Source organism: Anoplopoma fimbria, chromosome 11, assembly GCF_027596085.1.
Source record: "Anoplopoma fimbria isolate UVic2021 breed Golden Eagle Sablefish chromosome 11, Afim_UVic_2022, whole genome shotgun sequence".
Taxonomy (NCBI): domain Eukaryota; kingdom Metazoa; phylum Chordata; class Actinopteri; order Perciformes; family Anoplopomatidae; genus Anoplopoma; species Anoplopoma fimbria.
The window spans coordinates 5,901,645-5,916,395 of NC_072459.1; the positions used below are offsets into that span (position 1 = coordinate 5,901,645).

The window sequence follows — 14,751 nt, forward strand, 5'->3', positions numbered from 1 at the left end:
TAGAGACTTGCTGACCCCTAGAGGGCACAGTGAGAATTACACTTAGAAACAGAATGATAGAAGGCACTTACTCTTCATCTGTCTGCACACACTTGTCCAGTTCGATGACATGGCTGCCAATAAACCAGACCAAGTTGCTGAAATACGGGACCGCCGTCTTATCTCGGATGTAGTGCAGCATGTGCTGATTGTCCACTGGAGAGGCAAGAGTCAGGATTAACATCCAGGTTCCCAAGGCTGCCCACAAGTATCAGATACTCCACACACAGTCACACATAATCATACGTACGCGCACTTTGCGATCCCAAAGAAATACCAGAATGTGACGATTAAATATGAATAAAAGAACAACGAAAACCATTTAAATTAAGAGACAAATTACAAAAATTAACAAGCCATGCTACGTCAAATTAAGTACATGAACTGGTTTACGATATAAAAGGGAATACTACTGGAGTTGGATTTAGAGGAAAGCACGTTTAGGTGACAGTGCGACTGTTTAAAAAACAAAATAAAAGGTGTTCATGTGCAGAATGTAAATAGGAACTCCACCTATTTTTCACATTAAAATGGAATATAGATGACAGTATTTCTTCTGCACCAATCTTTCCTTTTTTTAAACTGCCTTTTCGTGGGTCTGTCAATCTTTTATAGGAGTTTAATGCTAAATTGGTGGAGTACTTTTTTTAAAAACTGGGCAAAGGGTTTCTGTATCAAAAGCCCTAATATCTAATTGGACAGCAGAAATAATGTGTTGTTTTCATAAAAGGGTCAAAGTTCACCAGTAGATAAAAGGTCAGACTAATCCATGCGTCTCAAACTCACACTGCCTGGTCACAGTCGGTCAAAATGACACATGTGATGAATGAGCGGCCAAATCAAATGAATGAATTACACATTAGCAGAAAACAAAGACAAATCACAAGCTGCCACTAGTCAGAGTCACAACGGCCTTCCAGATTAATCCATTAGTGGATAAACTGAGAATTAAAGCAGAGGGGGAAACTGACTAAATAACCACAGTGAGCAAAACAGTCCAACACACTACCCAAAAAAAACAACCACCATGTGAGGCTCAACTGAACTAACCAACGATTAATCCCAAGGAAAATAAATATGTAAAAGTATGCAGGGTTTTCTGCATGTATGTAGGTGTGTGATACAGATTGATTTTCAAGAAGAAAAATTGCAAGGATATTCATACTGGTACATTTATAACAATTAGGGCTGGGTATCAACAAACACTGACATGTAATGAGTAATAACAACTCTATAATAATAATAACTCGAACAAATGTTTGTAAACATTTCAAATTTGAGGCTTTAAAATGAATAAAAGACAGGTTTCAGAATAACAACAACTATGCTTAAATTAACTATTTTAGAAAAACCCTGACGGGCTTATAGACAAGTTTAACATTGTCACTGTATCACTGTAATGTATCAAACAACTGGTAACAGCATATGGAAAGAAAAAAGACATAACATGTCTCTAAGATACCCAGCCATAAAAAAAAAAAAAAAAAAAACAAGACTGAATGAATGGAACCAACTTACATGAAACTGGAGTTAGGCAGATGGGGCACGCAGAGGGAGGAGGAGAGAGACAAGGAGAGGAAGAGTGGTTGTTGAAGAGGAGGAGGAGGGAGAGGGGGAAACAGACACAGGGTTAATGTGTGTAAAGGGGGGGGGGGGAGGCTGGGAAGAACTCTGCAGGTTTATTAACAAACTGCAAACAACGGCACATCTGGCAAAGGAGTTCATTTATTTCCTCATCATTTTAAACTTAAGTTCAGGATATCATTGCTTTCTTACTGTGTAGCACGTTAACAAGAAAAACTGAAGCAAACAGCATGTTACAAGAGACAAAGCTAGCGTAGTAACAATTACTAGACAATGCAATTATTCAAATATCTTGACATTAGCTTATTTAATCTTAGAGCTGGATAAAATCCTTTTCCAGGTTGTCATTTGTTGCAGTACATGACCCGAGGAATCAGTAGGAAGCATCAAACTGCGAAATGTTCAGCGTTTTATGCTAAAATGGTTTTCATTGCAACATTTTTGATCCATTTGCAACATTTTGTGTTGCGACACTGCAAGTATTTAAGTTATGGGTTCATTTAGGAAATTCAGTAGCAAGGGGTTTGTTTTTTTTGCCAAAATAAGACACAAGATTGCATGCAATGAATAGCTTCCATTGCAGCAGTGTCTCAGCCTGGTCGTCAGGAGACAGATGTTCTGTGAGGTCTCCTGACAATTCTGAGATAATGTCAACAAGTCAGAGTCAGAGTAGCGGCCTCGAGTTGATGCTTCCTTCTTTGACAGATTCCTTACTAAAGCATAGCCCATGGACCAGACCACCAATGATGATGCATTACCAATACCACTATGTTACTTTATAAATGACTTGTATTTATGGTTAAAGTCAGTTGAGCTAACTGTAATGGCGTCACTGTAGGGAGTTACAGAATCAAGACTTTATGGACAATGTAACACACATAGTTGTACGGCGCAAAGTGTTACATGCAGGGCTAAAACAGACAGGACGCCATAGTTGACATGTTGCAGTGGCTGGATGTTGAGGAAAGGAAATGTTATGTGTAGTGAATAAAAGCATGATGTGTGGAGAAAAGCCAAACACGCTGAATTTCACCACCCACCCGCCACAGCAACCAGCTCAGAGCCCAGAGAGACGGCAGGAAGAAGCGGCAGAGGCTGAAGCAGCACAGTGCATAAATCAACACAGCCTTTAGAACAATCCTGTTGTTTACAGACTCACAGCATCACTGTGGTGCTGCTCCTGCACTCACAGGGCATTATTTTGAAAAAGCCTGGAGGTTTCAATTGATTTTTGGGTGAAAAGATTTCAACAACAACTACTTTGCATGCTTGGAAGAGTGGACTTGCTGAAGAGTTAGTTCCTTTTGAATAAGAAAATATATTCATGTGAAATCAGTGAGAACCTTGTGGTAACGCAACCCTAAACATTGCAATCAATAAGAGTCTTGAACTGATGATATTTTTAACTAAGTGGATCATTTTCTGTATTGGACCCACGCAGCTGCTGGATGACTGCAGAGTTTGAAGGGTTAAAGTCAGATATTGCTGTATTTATATTCTGAACTGCAGGTATTTCTACATATTTTCTGTAATTCTGCCATTTCAGCTGCCTGTTAGAGGTAAACAGCTTTTATCGGTCAGGTTCTGAGCAAATATTTATTGCATTTCTAGTCTGTGTTGTAGACTTGCTCTGTGAGATATCATTAGAAAAAGGCAGATGGTATTACTGTAAAGAAACAGGATGCAATCAGGTGTAGCCGTACAGACACCTGCTAAGAGATACGTGAAATACTTGGACTATAGTACCAGGTGGCTTTTAATAATGAACAGATTTTCATCAACAATTTTAAACGCAGGACCTTTAGAAAACCTTTTTGTTTCTGTTAAATAAAATGGCTTAAAATGATATTATTTGGACTAAAACACACTGTTAGACTAGAATAAAAGATAGATCGCATACATTAGAAAGCAATGAAACATTTAAGACCAAGAATTAAGCAGGTTGTGTGTGTTTGTCACAGTGTTACCTGTTAGTCAAGCTCATGCACCAGAAGCAGCAGCAGGAAGAGGACAGGAGTACATAGACAGGCGGTGGACAGTCCCAGCATCTCGGGGGTGTTTGTGTGTGCACACGTGTGTTCCCGGCACTCACCTTTGTAGACGTTGAGTGTGATGGTCCGGACTGCGATGCGGACCATGCTTTCAGGGTGGTTGAAAAACTTAATGGCCTCGGTGTACAGGGCAAAGTCATTAGTGTGCTGTGTGTGGGAGACAGAGAGGGGGCGCCGGTGAGCAAGGCACTGTACTGCATCGCCACGCTCAGGCCGAACGGCCACAGGGCAAGAGAGAGAGAGAGAAAGAGAAAGCAGCTAGTGGGGAAAGAAATTCTTCCAAGTATTTATGTTCCATAAATGTTAAAGTGCAACTCTGGGCAAAGACACAAAAGTCAGAATTATTTTGCGGTGTTACAGAATTACTGTATGACACTACAGAGGGAGAATTTCTCTAAATCTAGAGAATTTACCTAAATTTACCTCGGCGGACAACTCAAATCTTACAGAATTCATGCAAAATGTTACATGACTCTTAAAATCCAGTCAATAGGGATGCTATACTGGACAGATAAGTTAGCCTACTTTGTCTTTGACTTGCAGAGGTTGCACTTCATATCAAAAGATTAGTATCGAGCAAAAGAACACATTGTAAGCTTTTGATCTGGGCGTTTTTGGCTCAACCTGAAACATGACAGAGGCAAAAAGACTGCACTAAAGGGACTTTTGCTCTTAACAATCTAACAGTACTTTAGATGGACAACGTGTACTAACATACCCTCATGCTGCTTTCAATAAATGTGTACAACAAACCAGCTGCATCTTAGCTATCTCTCTCTGTGCCAGTGCCTAATCCTCTACCCAACCATTCCTCAGTCACTGCGACCCCCAGCCAATCACAGTTGAGGGCCAGAAACAAACAGAGGTCACAGTAAATGAAGAATCCCGACCCTGATACCAAACCCAAACCAAAGTGGGTCCTCTGTGTAGCTCTGACAGGAACAGAAGTGGCCAAAGTAATAAGCTATCCAATAGCGCCCTCTGGAGGAGATTAAACAGCAAATCTCTACATTAAATGACTACTAAATGACTTATAAAAATGATGTGAGGAATAAAGTATAAAAATGACCTATTATGTAAATTGTGGGGGAAAAAAAGGTTTGCCGTTTTGTAGGATAGATATGATTTGCTTTCTGACTGACCTACTGTCAGCTAAGTTACTTAAATGTATTTGAAAAGGTCAGGTTTTACTTTATTTTTAAATGATAAAGTCAATATTTTATAAAAATAAAATGAATAACTTATAGGTTATCGAACAATATACATAAATACTCTCAGATCTACACATTGGGTCTGGTCTTGGTGTCAGGGGGCAAAGCAACCATCAACAGTACACCAATAACTTTCCCCAACACACACAGGCCAATACAGATAGTGCTGAAACACTGAGGGGCAACAACAACAACGTCATCAGCGATTATTCAGGCGGTCAGTTCTCTTTAGTGTCTATTACCACACACAAAGACACACTCAACAAAAGGCCTGAATGATAGTTGTCTATGAATAGTTTTAAATAAAGAATGAGAACAGTTTGGAAACTCTATTTCAGAGAAACAAGATGTGAAAACTGTGGTCCGTCATTGAGATAATAAAACAAACAGAACAGAAAGTGACGTTGACATTTGTGTTGATTACAGCTGGTGAAGAGAAAGATGATTTGTGGACAAGATCGGCCAAATCTAACCATCTACACAGGAAGCTAAAATATCATGGGTTGAGTAACTGCTGATTTAAGCAGCAGGCTATCATTTTTTCTCTCTCAGTCTGTCTCGCTAGTTTTAATCATCCGTTTCATAACTCACTCAACTTAATTCTCAGCCTCTAATATTTCATCTGTTTTGACTTCTTTGTCATATAGAAAGCATGATGACGGTTGACATTGACTGAAAGATCCTCGATGTTTCTCATTTTTTTCTTCCCTCTAACCTCCCCATCTGTCTATAGCCTCACCTCGTTGTAAAAGAAGTGCACGGTGTGGTTGTTGAGTTTGAGTGACAGAGTCTTGAGGAAGGAGATATAGTAGGCCATGATCTCCTCATCCGAGAAGTCAAACTTGTGGACGATGATGGAGTTCACGTGGTTGTTTGACAAAAGGTAATCTGAGAAGAGAAGAGACTTGATCAGGCTTGTTCACACAGCACGTTTTTAGAAAGAAGGCCTTTTGTGAAATGCTGAAAATCTTGCTTTAATCCATCTAGGAGCCCAGTGATTGTAGAAGGGCATTCTGAACACCTAAAGAGGGGAGTGGATTTATGCTCTACTATCATCAGAGAAGAACATGAGAAAAGACTATTAATTCCTGCTGACAGGACACCATCATTTTGAATTTAAATACCTATAAAATTGCCCTCAATGCAAACCTTGCTAACTTTAAATAAGGTAACAGCCCACGGTATGCATGTCAGTATATCCTCTGCTGAGTGTTTGGTTGCTTAGCAACAACAAAGTGCAGCAGGCTGCTCTGCATTGTACATTTCAACAAAAAAAGGCAGTGCAACATGCCATGCATTGCTTTGCTTTGCCTACAAAATGCATTAAAAAAAACAAAAACATGACACATCTACGCGCTGTTTATTTAGGGGCCATCCAATACTTCACTCCTGTAATAACAGTAACTATGGGCCTTTTTCATTGCCCAAATTTTCTAGACTGAAAATAATTCCATCACTATTAAAAAATATTAGCAATTTTTCTTTTTTTTTTAAATAAATTAATACATGTGACATGTTAAATAAATAAATTAAAATACTTACAAAGGGAAGTCTCATGGCTGATGTTCTCAAACAGAATGTTGAGAGTCTGGAGGAGTTGGACGCACACGTAGCGCCCCGACTTCTGCCGCAGGATGTTCAGGAAGAAGGCAAACATGTTCTTCTCCAGGAAGAAACTGAACACATACAGGAAAGTACAGACAAACACGTACAGGAGTCAGTTCATGATGATTTGATCTTGAAATATAACTAACAAAGAGAAGAATGGTCATCTTTGGTCTCTCCTAACATACTGCCAATTTCAAGCAAAAAAAAAACAAACATGCAATTTGTCACTTCAAGCTACTTTTCATTGGAGCAGATCTCAGATAACAGCGTCTGCTAAATGACTGTAATGTAATGTAATGTTAGTTTTAATGGTAAAAGGCACAATTGCTCATCTTTTGCATAAAATATTTAAATTTGCAGGCATAACTGCAACTGTTTAACATCGCTCAATAAAATGTTAAATATTTTGTTAGTTTGTTTATGCTCTTAGATGCTTGTTTGAGAAAGGAGATGCACTTATGACTTCTGGTGACTAGTAGTTCTCTATGTTGAATATACTTATTGGAAGTCGCTTTGGATAACAGCGTCTGCTAAATGACTGTAATGTAATGTAATGTTAGTTTTAATGGTAAAATGCACAATTGCTCATGTTTTGCACAACATATTTAAATCTGCAGGCATAACTGCAACTGTTTAACATTGCTCAATAAAAAGTTAAATATTTTCTTAGTTTGTATATGCTCTTAGATGCTTTTTTAAGAAAGGAGATGGAGCAGATCTCAGACTGGCTAACTCTAGAATACTGAGTTCAGAAAGACAAGAGGACTCAGGCACTTTGCTCCATAGAAATGTCATGTTTTGTTTTGTTCATCCATAAGAAGATCATTATCATAACGTTGCAATTAGGCTGCGTCTCAGTTCCACTCTTCTGGAAAAAAACAGCCAATGACTTAAAAAAACAAAGAGAAATAGAAAAATAGAAATGACTGTTCCTGTCCATGTTTCTTCTTAGGGTTTCCTAATCACACAAAGTAATCTTTCAACATCCTTTGTGGCTTCTCAGCTCTTCAAAGCCATTTCCTGTTTCATATAATAACACCAGACTTGGCCAAGTAGATAAACAGAAACATTTTGACATGCAGCACTAATGCAGAGCTGCTTCTGATTGAAAACAAAACACCATGGTTTCATGAGCTCCATTTCCCAGAAATGACTGAAATTCTACAGTGGTGTAACTGTCGAAGGCTTGCAATTTTTTTTTATTTTTTTTTAAATAAAATAATCATTGCTTTTTATGTAAAAGGATAAAACCGTTCATTTTGGGGGTTTTGCAATGAAATGCAGTTAAATATGTATAATATACAATAGTTTTCCACACAGGTATGGTGAATTCATAATGTTACTACTTTCCAGCATATTAGAAAGAAAATCAGTAATCTCTTTGATGCACACACAAAGTTTAAGTTATGGTTCACAGTTAGAGAGCAGGGCAGCAGTCAGAGAACATAGCATAAAACACTGCGCTGTTGGGAATGTTGAAATATAGAAAAAACGAGGGGGTCCGAGTGTGAATTTGAGAATGATTATCCATCTATCTATTATTTGCCTGTTCAGAGTTATTCTGTATGCTTCTGGTCAAATGCATGAATTCGAGGTTTCTTAAAGAGTGTGCAAAATTTAGCAAACCTTGCCTATATGAATTCAGGTCGAAATATAAGTAAATACAAAGATGTCACTTTGATTCCCACACAGTAGTCACATCTGCATATTTGCAGGTACAGGTGAGGGATTTGTCAAAAAAAGACATTGATTCATACTTACTCAAATACAGAGCTGTCATTCTGGTCCCCCCAGATGAGGATCTCTGTGATGGAGCGGATGGTCTCCACTAGAAGGTTTCGGTTGTTGTCCGTCACTGTGGTGTTTTTGGTCAGGACATGGTACATGTACCTGATGAAACGGCATAAAGTAAGGAAAGATGAGTTGACAAAAGTGATAATAAATCACAGCTCGGGAATCATTTATACAAATCTATTTCCAAACAGCAGAAAGAGCTCGAAAGGAACAGCTCCTTCCTATCTCCAGGCCATGGTCAAGCCCTACACCCCCGCCCGACCACTGCGGCCAATCGACCCCCGTCACAGCTTTTTTCTGTCCTGGCCCCTCAGTGGTGGAATGAACTCCCCACTGACGTCAGGACAGCAGAGTCGCTGCCCATTTTTCGGCGCAGGCTGAAAATTCACCTCTTCAAGTAGTACTACCCTGGGCCTTCAACTTAGCACTTATTGTATTCGTATTAGTCTGTTGCACTTATTGTATTCGTATTAGTTTGTTTCTGTACTTTTGCTCTGGTTTATGCTCTTAGATGCTTGTTTAAGAAATGAGATGCACTTATGACTTCTGGTGACTAGTAGTTCTCTATGTTGAATACACTTATTGTAAGATGCTTTGGATAACAGCGTCTGCTAAATGACTGTAATGTAATGTGATGTTAGTTTTAATGGTAAAATGCACAATTGCTCATGTTTTGCACAACATATTTAAATCTGCAGGCATAACTGCAGCTGTTTAACATCGCTCAATAAAATGTTAAATATTTTGTTAGTTTGTTTATGCTCTTAGATGCTTGTTTAAGAAAGGAGATGCACTTATGACTTCTGGTGAATAGTAGTTCTCTATGTTGAATATACTTCAGCGTCTGCTAAATGACTGTAATGTAATGTAATGTTAGTTTTAATGGTAAAAGGCACAATTGCTCATGTTTTGCATAACATATTTAAATCTGCAGGCATAACTGCAGCTGTTTAACATGTTATATAGAGACATGTCTGCAAGCCAGGATAGTAACAAATAAAACCTGGATGTATAAAAAAGAAAAGTCAACAGATAGTGTAATGTAATAACCACCCACCCCCCTGCACTGTGCATCCACACAGGTGTCTGATCTTGATCACCTCCCTCTCCAATGACTCATTAGTTGCACCTGTTGTGATGGGGGACATCTTAAAGTGCTGTGACGTCAAATACACCTTTTAGTGCCAATGAGTTATTGCGTGCACAGAGGCTAATGTTAGCATCTCGGACGCTAGCTACTCACTTCAAATGGTCCAAGGAATGGATGTTTTTCGGTTTCCCCGGTCCTCCAACCCAGCTCCGTGACCGGCCGAACATGGCTGCGATTTTAAGGATTGTATTGTTGTGACACACGGGTAATTTTTTGCTATTATGGGCGTCAGTATCCACCCATTACACCCACTGTCCCGTGTGGATAGCTGCTTAGCAAACAGAAGGTGACGGGAGCGCGGAGGGGTCATTACGTAACAGGGTTCTGAAGCGTTCTACTTGGGAGTTGTAGTTTTCCCCCTATGACAGCCTCTTGAAAGCGAGCGTTCGAAAACTACACCAGTGACTTCCGGGGTTCGCTGTGACGTCACAAACACGCGACGCAGCCCGTTTGACTGATAGACACCGCAAGGACCAATCACGACGGAGCCTGCCGAGCGGCGAGCCAATCAAACAGCCGATGCTCCGGATGACGCGTTGTGGGCGGGACTGTTTTGATGTAGTTGGTTAAACATGTTAGAAGCGACGTTTACTTGTGAAACCATCGGCAGAAGCGTGTTTTTGTGAATGTTTCGTGTTTCCCGGTATGCAAAAAAATCCATATAAATATCTTAACTTGTAGAAAAGGTTGCATTTGTTTTTACTAGTATTGCATGCTGCTGTTTATGCCGTTTCCAGCAGGCATGGCGTTAAAACCTGACAGATCAATGTCAAAAACGTGGTATTTGAATGCTGTCTGCAGGTTATTGTGATCTATGCAGTCTGCCTGTGTTCACTTGCTTTTTCCTCGGCTACATTAACACTCAAAGCTGCTTCTCAATCCCTGTTTGCAGGTCGGGAGCAGCAGAAATGGACGCCCCATCACCCCGCAGAGGTTTCTAGCCCCGCAACATCCTGGCCCCGCAACATCCCAACCCGTGGCTCTCCTTCTCTTCTATGACACAGCCAATTTATGCCCAGCTAGATTCGGTGGAATCGCTGTTGGACGACCTCCCATATATGTTTTATCTGGGCCTGTTCTTTGTGAACGTCCTGATCCTCTACTATGCCTTTCTAATGGAGTACATCGTCCTGAATGTGGGGATAGTGTTTCTTCCTGAGGACATGGACCAGGCTCTGGTGGACCTCGGGGTGCTGTCCGATCCGGCCTCTGTCCCTTATGACACGGACACGGAGCTGGATGTGTTTGAGGGGTATGTGGAGTGACCCGGCGGTGCTGGAGGAAGGTCAGAGACATTTAAGTCGTGGACTGGGACGGATTGGACCAGTGGAAACCCTCCCAGGTCACCCATGTGGCCCCTCAAAACGGATGCTGTTGCTGCCTTCTTCTCACACTGACACTTCAGTAAAAAAAAAAAGTAAGCAGAGCACACAAGACATCAGAAAAAACCCACCATTTATTTATTTATATTCCTTTATTGATCCCCATGGGGGAAATTCAAGTGTTGCAGCAGCTCAACTACACAGACACAGACAATAAATACACATACTATACAACTACACAGACAATAAATACACATACTATACAACTACACAGACAATAAATACACATACTATACAACTACACAGACAATAAATACACATACTATACAACTACACAGACAATAAATACACATACTATACAACTACACAGACAATAAATACACATACTATACAACTACACAGACAATAAATACACATACTATACAACTACACAGACACAGACAATAAATACACATACTATACAACTACACAGACAATAAATACACATACTATACAGACACAGACAAAAATAAACTATACAAGAACAGACAATAAATAACATAAAAATACACAGACACAGACAATAAATACACATACTATACAACTACACAGACACAGACAATAAATACACATACTATACAACAAAATAAAGATAGAACAGGAATAAAAATGTACAGTATATAAATAAATGTATGTTCACGATCCAGTGGTTACCTCACAGAGCAAACAGCAAGAAACTTACATAGAGGAGGTTTTGCTGATTTTTAAATATGATTTGTATCCAAAAAAGCTCCCCCTTATTATGACCAGTGTAACATAAGCTATACAAAATGTTGTGGTCATGATCATCTGTGTCTTGTTTTTTTTTTTATGTTTTGGTCACAGCTCTAGGTTCTCCCGGATCAAAACAAGGTAGCCCGAGGAGGAGATTCAGCACCGCCGGCCACATGATCAGCACTTGTCCCATGGGAGGAGGAAGAGCACTCTGCAATGGCTCAGCTGTCGGTCGGTCTCTCGCCATCCTAATCGCAAATGACTGGTGGCACGCCATGGGGTTAGGAGTGGCGTCTGTGTGCTTCGCTTCGGACACAGTGAAGGATAAAAAAGAAGCACACTGTGCTCTGAGGGGGAAGAGACGGCTGTTCCCCGTGGATGGGGAAACGAATGTTACCAGAGATGTGGAGCATGACTCAGGTCGTCTGCATTGCAGCAAGAGCAGATGCAGTTGTCTGATATGATATGACATGGCATTTTCATTTCTCGACTTGTGGTCGACGGCTGAAGGAAATGTCATTTCAGAAGAACTGGCAAAGGAACTGGCGTGAAAACAATGTCCGCTGTAGGTCTGTTGCATACTCAAGCATCTACAGTACCACTAGTTTTATTCGTCTTTTTAAAGTTTTCAGAATGCTTTGCTACTTTGCAAGCTCGCGCATCCTTGAGACGTAATTTAAAAATATGTCTTTTGAGGTCACCCATGCTGTTTGTTTGCTTCAGGGAGGTACACATTCTCAGGAGCACAGTTAGGAACTCTGGGTAGACTGGCAAGACTCTGAAAGGTGAAACTGTAACATATAGGAGAGCACTAATCTTCTCAAGCTCTATTATGAATCAGAAACACACCACACTTGCCACACGCTAAACTGTAATGCAGAAAGTATCTAGGGAGAGTTATTTCTTTGAAACAGTATGCCTTCTGATGATCTGTATCACTTTAGTAGTTGGGGTCTCATGCAGATCTATTCATTTCCACTTAGAAGTTAACAGCAATAGTTATGATAGCTGTGATCACAGCCGGCCAAAATGTGTCAAACTGTTTTCAGTATGAGTCGTGTCAAAGGCTGAAGGAGAACCCAATAAGATGTGCTTTAGATATTTGACTTTTTCATCCCTTATTTGTTGCATTCATGTTTGTTTTAATGTTCCAAATGTGTGTTAAACACATAAAAAAAAAAATACTCAACGCATGATATTGGTTGTGTGTTTTAAAGACCTGGTTTAGTTTGTCAAGATTCTGTTTTATCCCACTTTCTTCTTTTCAGTTTGTTATGGATTTAGAATTCAGTTAATAAGATGTATATTCTTGGCAGCAATAATGAACTGGATTCAAGCAATGAGGCGATTACGTACTAGATGTGTGTGTAAGCCTCGAAGGTACTGTACATACTGTAGGTCAGTGAAGAGCACTTATAGCCCAGCTGATTAACGGAATATTGATTTTTGTTTTGAGGCAATACAAAAGAACCAGTGTTTTTTCACTGCTTACAGCACCTGTCTACCAGAATAAGCAAATTGTGCATAATAATCATAGCAATGTGGTTGTTGCCCACCAAATAACTGGAGTTGTAGAGACAAAAAACATTTCAAAATATTTGCACATGCACGTTTCATACTCTAATCCATCTTTAGCCACAATTTCATTTTGCCCGACGGTCAGTGTACCTGAACATTACATTCTGATGGACTACCTTTCACCGACATGGTGTTTCACCGACACTATATATTACCAGATAATTGTTCACGTCGCCTAATGAATTCAGAACAGCGACTGTCAAAAACATTAACGACAGCACAGTTTAGTATGAGCAGATGATGAAATTTATCATTTCAAAACTGATCTGTGAAGCCATGCATGACTGAGAGTTCATACTGGAGTTCAACCAGTATTGATTAAGGATTGCTGATAACCAAATTATTTCTTCTCATTGGATTAAGGCTGCCAGTATGAAATATTTTGTGGTGACATTTACGATGTTTGGATTGGATTATTGTTCATGCTTTTGTATAAATCAGTGACAGATTAAGAATTCATCTGAAGCAGCACTCAGATCACGTGACACTAAAGCTCAGGATACTAATATTCATGAAATAGTGTAAAACATGTTCGTATAGAATTTGATGAAAAGTCAGTGAATCTATAGCAGGATGAATAGTGGATCATGTGTAATCAATCATGCTGGAGGCGGAGGGCATTAACAGGCTGAAGTCTGTACGATGAGTTGGGTCATTCAGATATTTAAGACGCTGCCCAAATGCTGAAAAACAAATGTATGAAAACTGTTTATATAAATCACTGGTGTTAGCTGCAGGTATCAGACAGTTTGTGCCATTTCCCAGCATGATGCCACACTGTGCTCGTCAGGTTCTGATCTACTTTAGTGACACACGTGGAACCGTGACGGATCATCGACATACCGCCTTTACCCTGTGCATGTGTCATCCCCTCCACATCTGCTTCTCTGCAGACATGCACATTCTGTAATAAGCTATGGATCGTAACAGAGTTTTATTTTCCGATGTGTATTTAATAAACTTTGAGCAATAGCCAGCTTAATTTCACCTTGATCTTTATTGTCATTTTCAATGTGTGTTCATGGTTTATTTTGACAAAAAATGTTCTCTACATGTTGATCTCAGACTGTTTACTTGTTGCCATGTGCTCTTTTGGTGTCACTTTACATTTTGTCCTCTAGGTAGCGTCAGTTCATCAGAGAACAATAGGAGCTATGGTGGAACACTTTGATGCCGCCGGTGCTTGAGAAAGAAAATCCATGACAGATCAGCGGTCCTCTGGTTTTCAGATTTATTTAGAAACTGAACGTCAGTGATTGACAACTGACGCTAATTACCATATTCTGATGAGATGCTGTTTCTGACTGAGGAAAGATCTGAAATCAGTCTTCATTTTTTTTACAGTTACTCAGACTGGCTCCCAAGCTCTGTGCTCCAACGTCTGTTAGCTTATTATACTTTACGCTGTTAAAAAGAAAAAAGTTTACCCTTTAAATGTCTCTTCAATGTGTCAACATATTGGTGACTACAGACTAACAGATCAGCTGATAGACATTTACTTGTTTCTAATCATATTTCACTGGTTCCTCTTTTAGTGTGTGTGTGTGTGTGTGTGTGTGTGTGTGTGTGTGTGTGTGTGTGTGTGTGTGTGTGTGTGTGTGTGTGTGTGTGTGTGTGTGTGTGTGTGTGTGTGTGTGTGTGTGTGTGTGTGTGTGTGTGTG

The 14,751-nt window shown here is 39.8% G+C and overlaps 2 protein-coding genes across 3 annotated transcripts in view; one reads left to right on the forward strand and one right to left on the reverse strand.

The window, feature by feature from the left end:
• The window catches only part of clec16a (C-type lectin domain containing 16A), a 44,739-nt gene extending 34,887 nt beyond the window's left edge, over positions 1 to 9,852 (reverse strand). The window contains 7 exon segments of the mRNA XM_054606944.1: positions 72 to 195; positions 1,558 to 1,563; positions 3,716 to 3,821; positions 5,625 to 5,773; positions 6,428 to 6,561; positions 8,255 to 8,383; positions 9,531 to 9,852. Coding sequence (XP_054462919.1) covers positions 72 to 195; positions 1,558 to 1,563; positions 3,716 to 3,821; positions 5,625 to 5,773; positions 6,428 to 6,561; positions 8,255 to 8,383; positions 9,531 to 9,604 — 722 coding nt within the window. The 5' untranslated portion in view covers positions 9,605 to 9,852.
• Positions 9,481 to 14,062, forward strand: dexi (Dexi homolog (mouse)). 2 transcript variants are annotated; one of them, XM_054606942.1, is made up of 3 exons: positions 9,481 to 9,642; positions 10,330 to 10,854; positions 11,624 to 14,062. In XM_054606942.1, the coding sequence occupies exon 2, from the start codon at positions 10,433 to 10,435 to the stop codon at positions 10,700 to 10,702; it is 270 nt and encodes an 89-aa protein (XP_054462917.1). In that variant the 5' UTR covers positions 9,481 to 9,642; positions 10,330 to 10,432; the 3' UTR covers positions 10,703 to 10,854; positions 11,624 to 14,062. The 2 variants fall into 2 exon arrangements, with proteins under 2 accessions (XP_054462917.1, XP_054462918.1); XM_054606943.1 differs by lacking the exon at positions 9,481 to 9,642 and adding an exon at positions 9,933 to 10,080.
• Positions 14,063 to 14,751: the final 689 nt, after the last annotated feature.

What these genes read in the sequence shown, in the direction of transcription:
- dexi (XM_054606942.1), top strand. Translation starts at nt 10,433, where the DNA reads ATGACACAGCCAATTTATGCCCAGCTAGATTCGGTGGAATCGCTGTTG.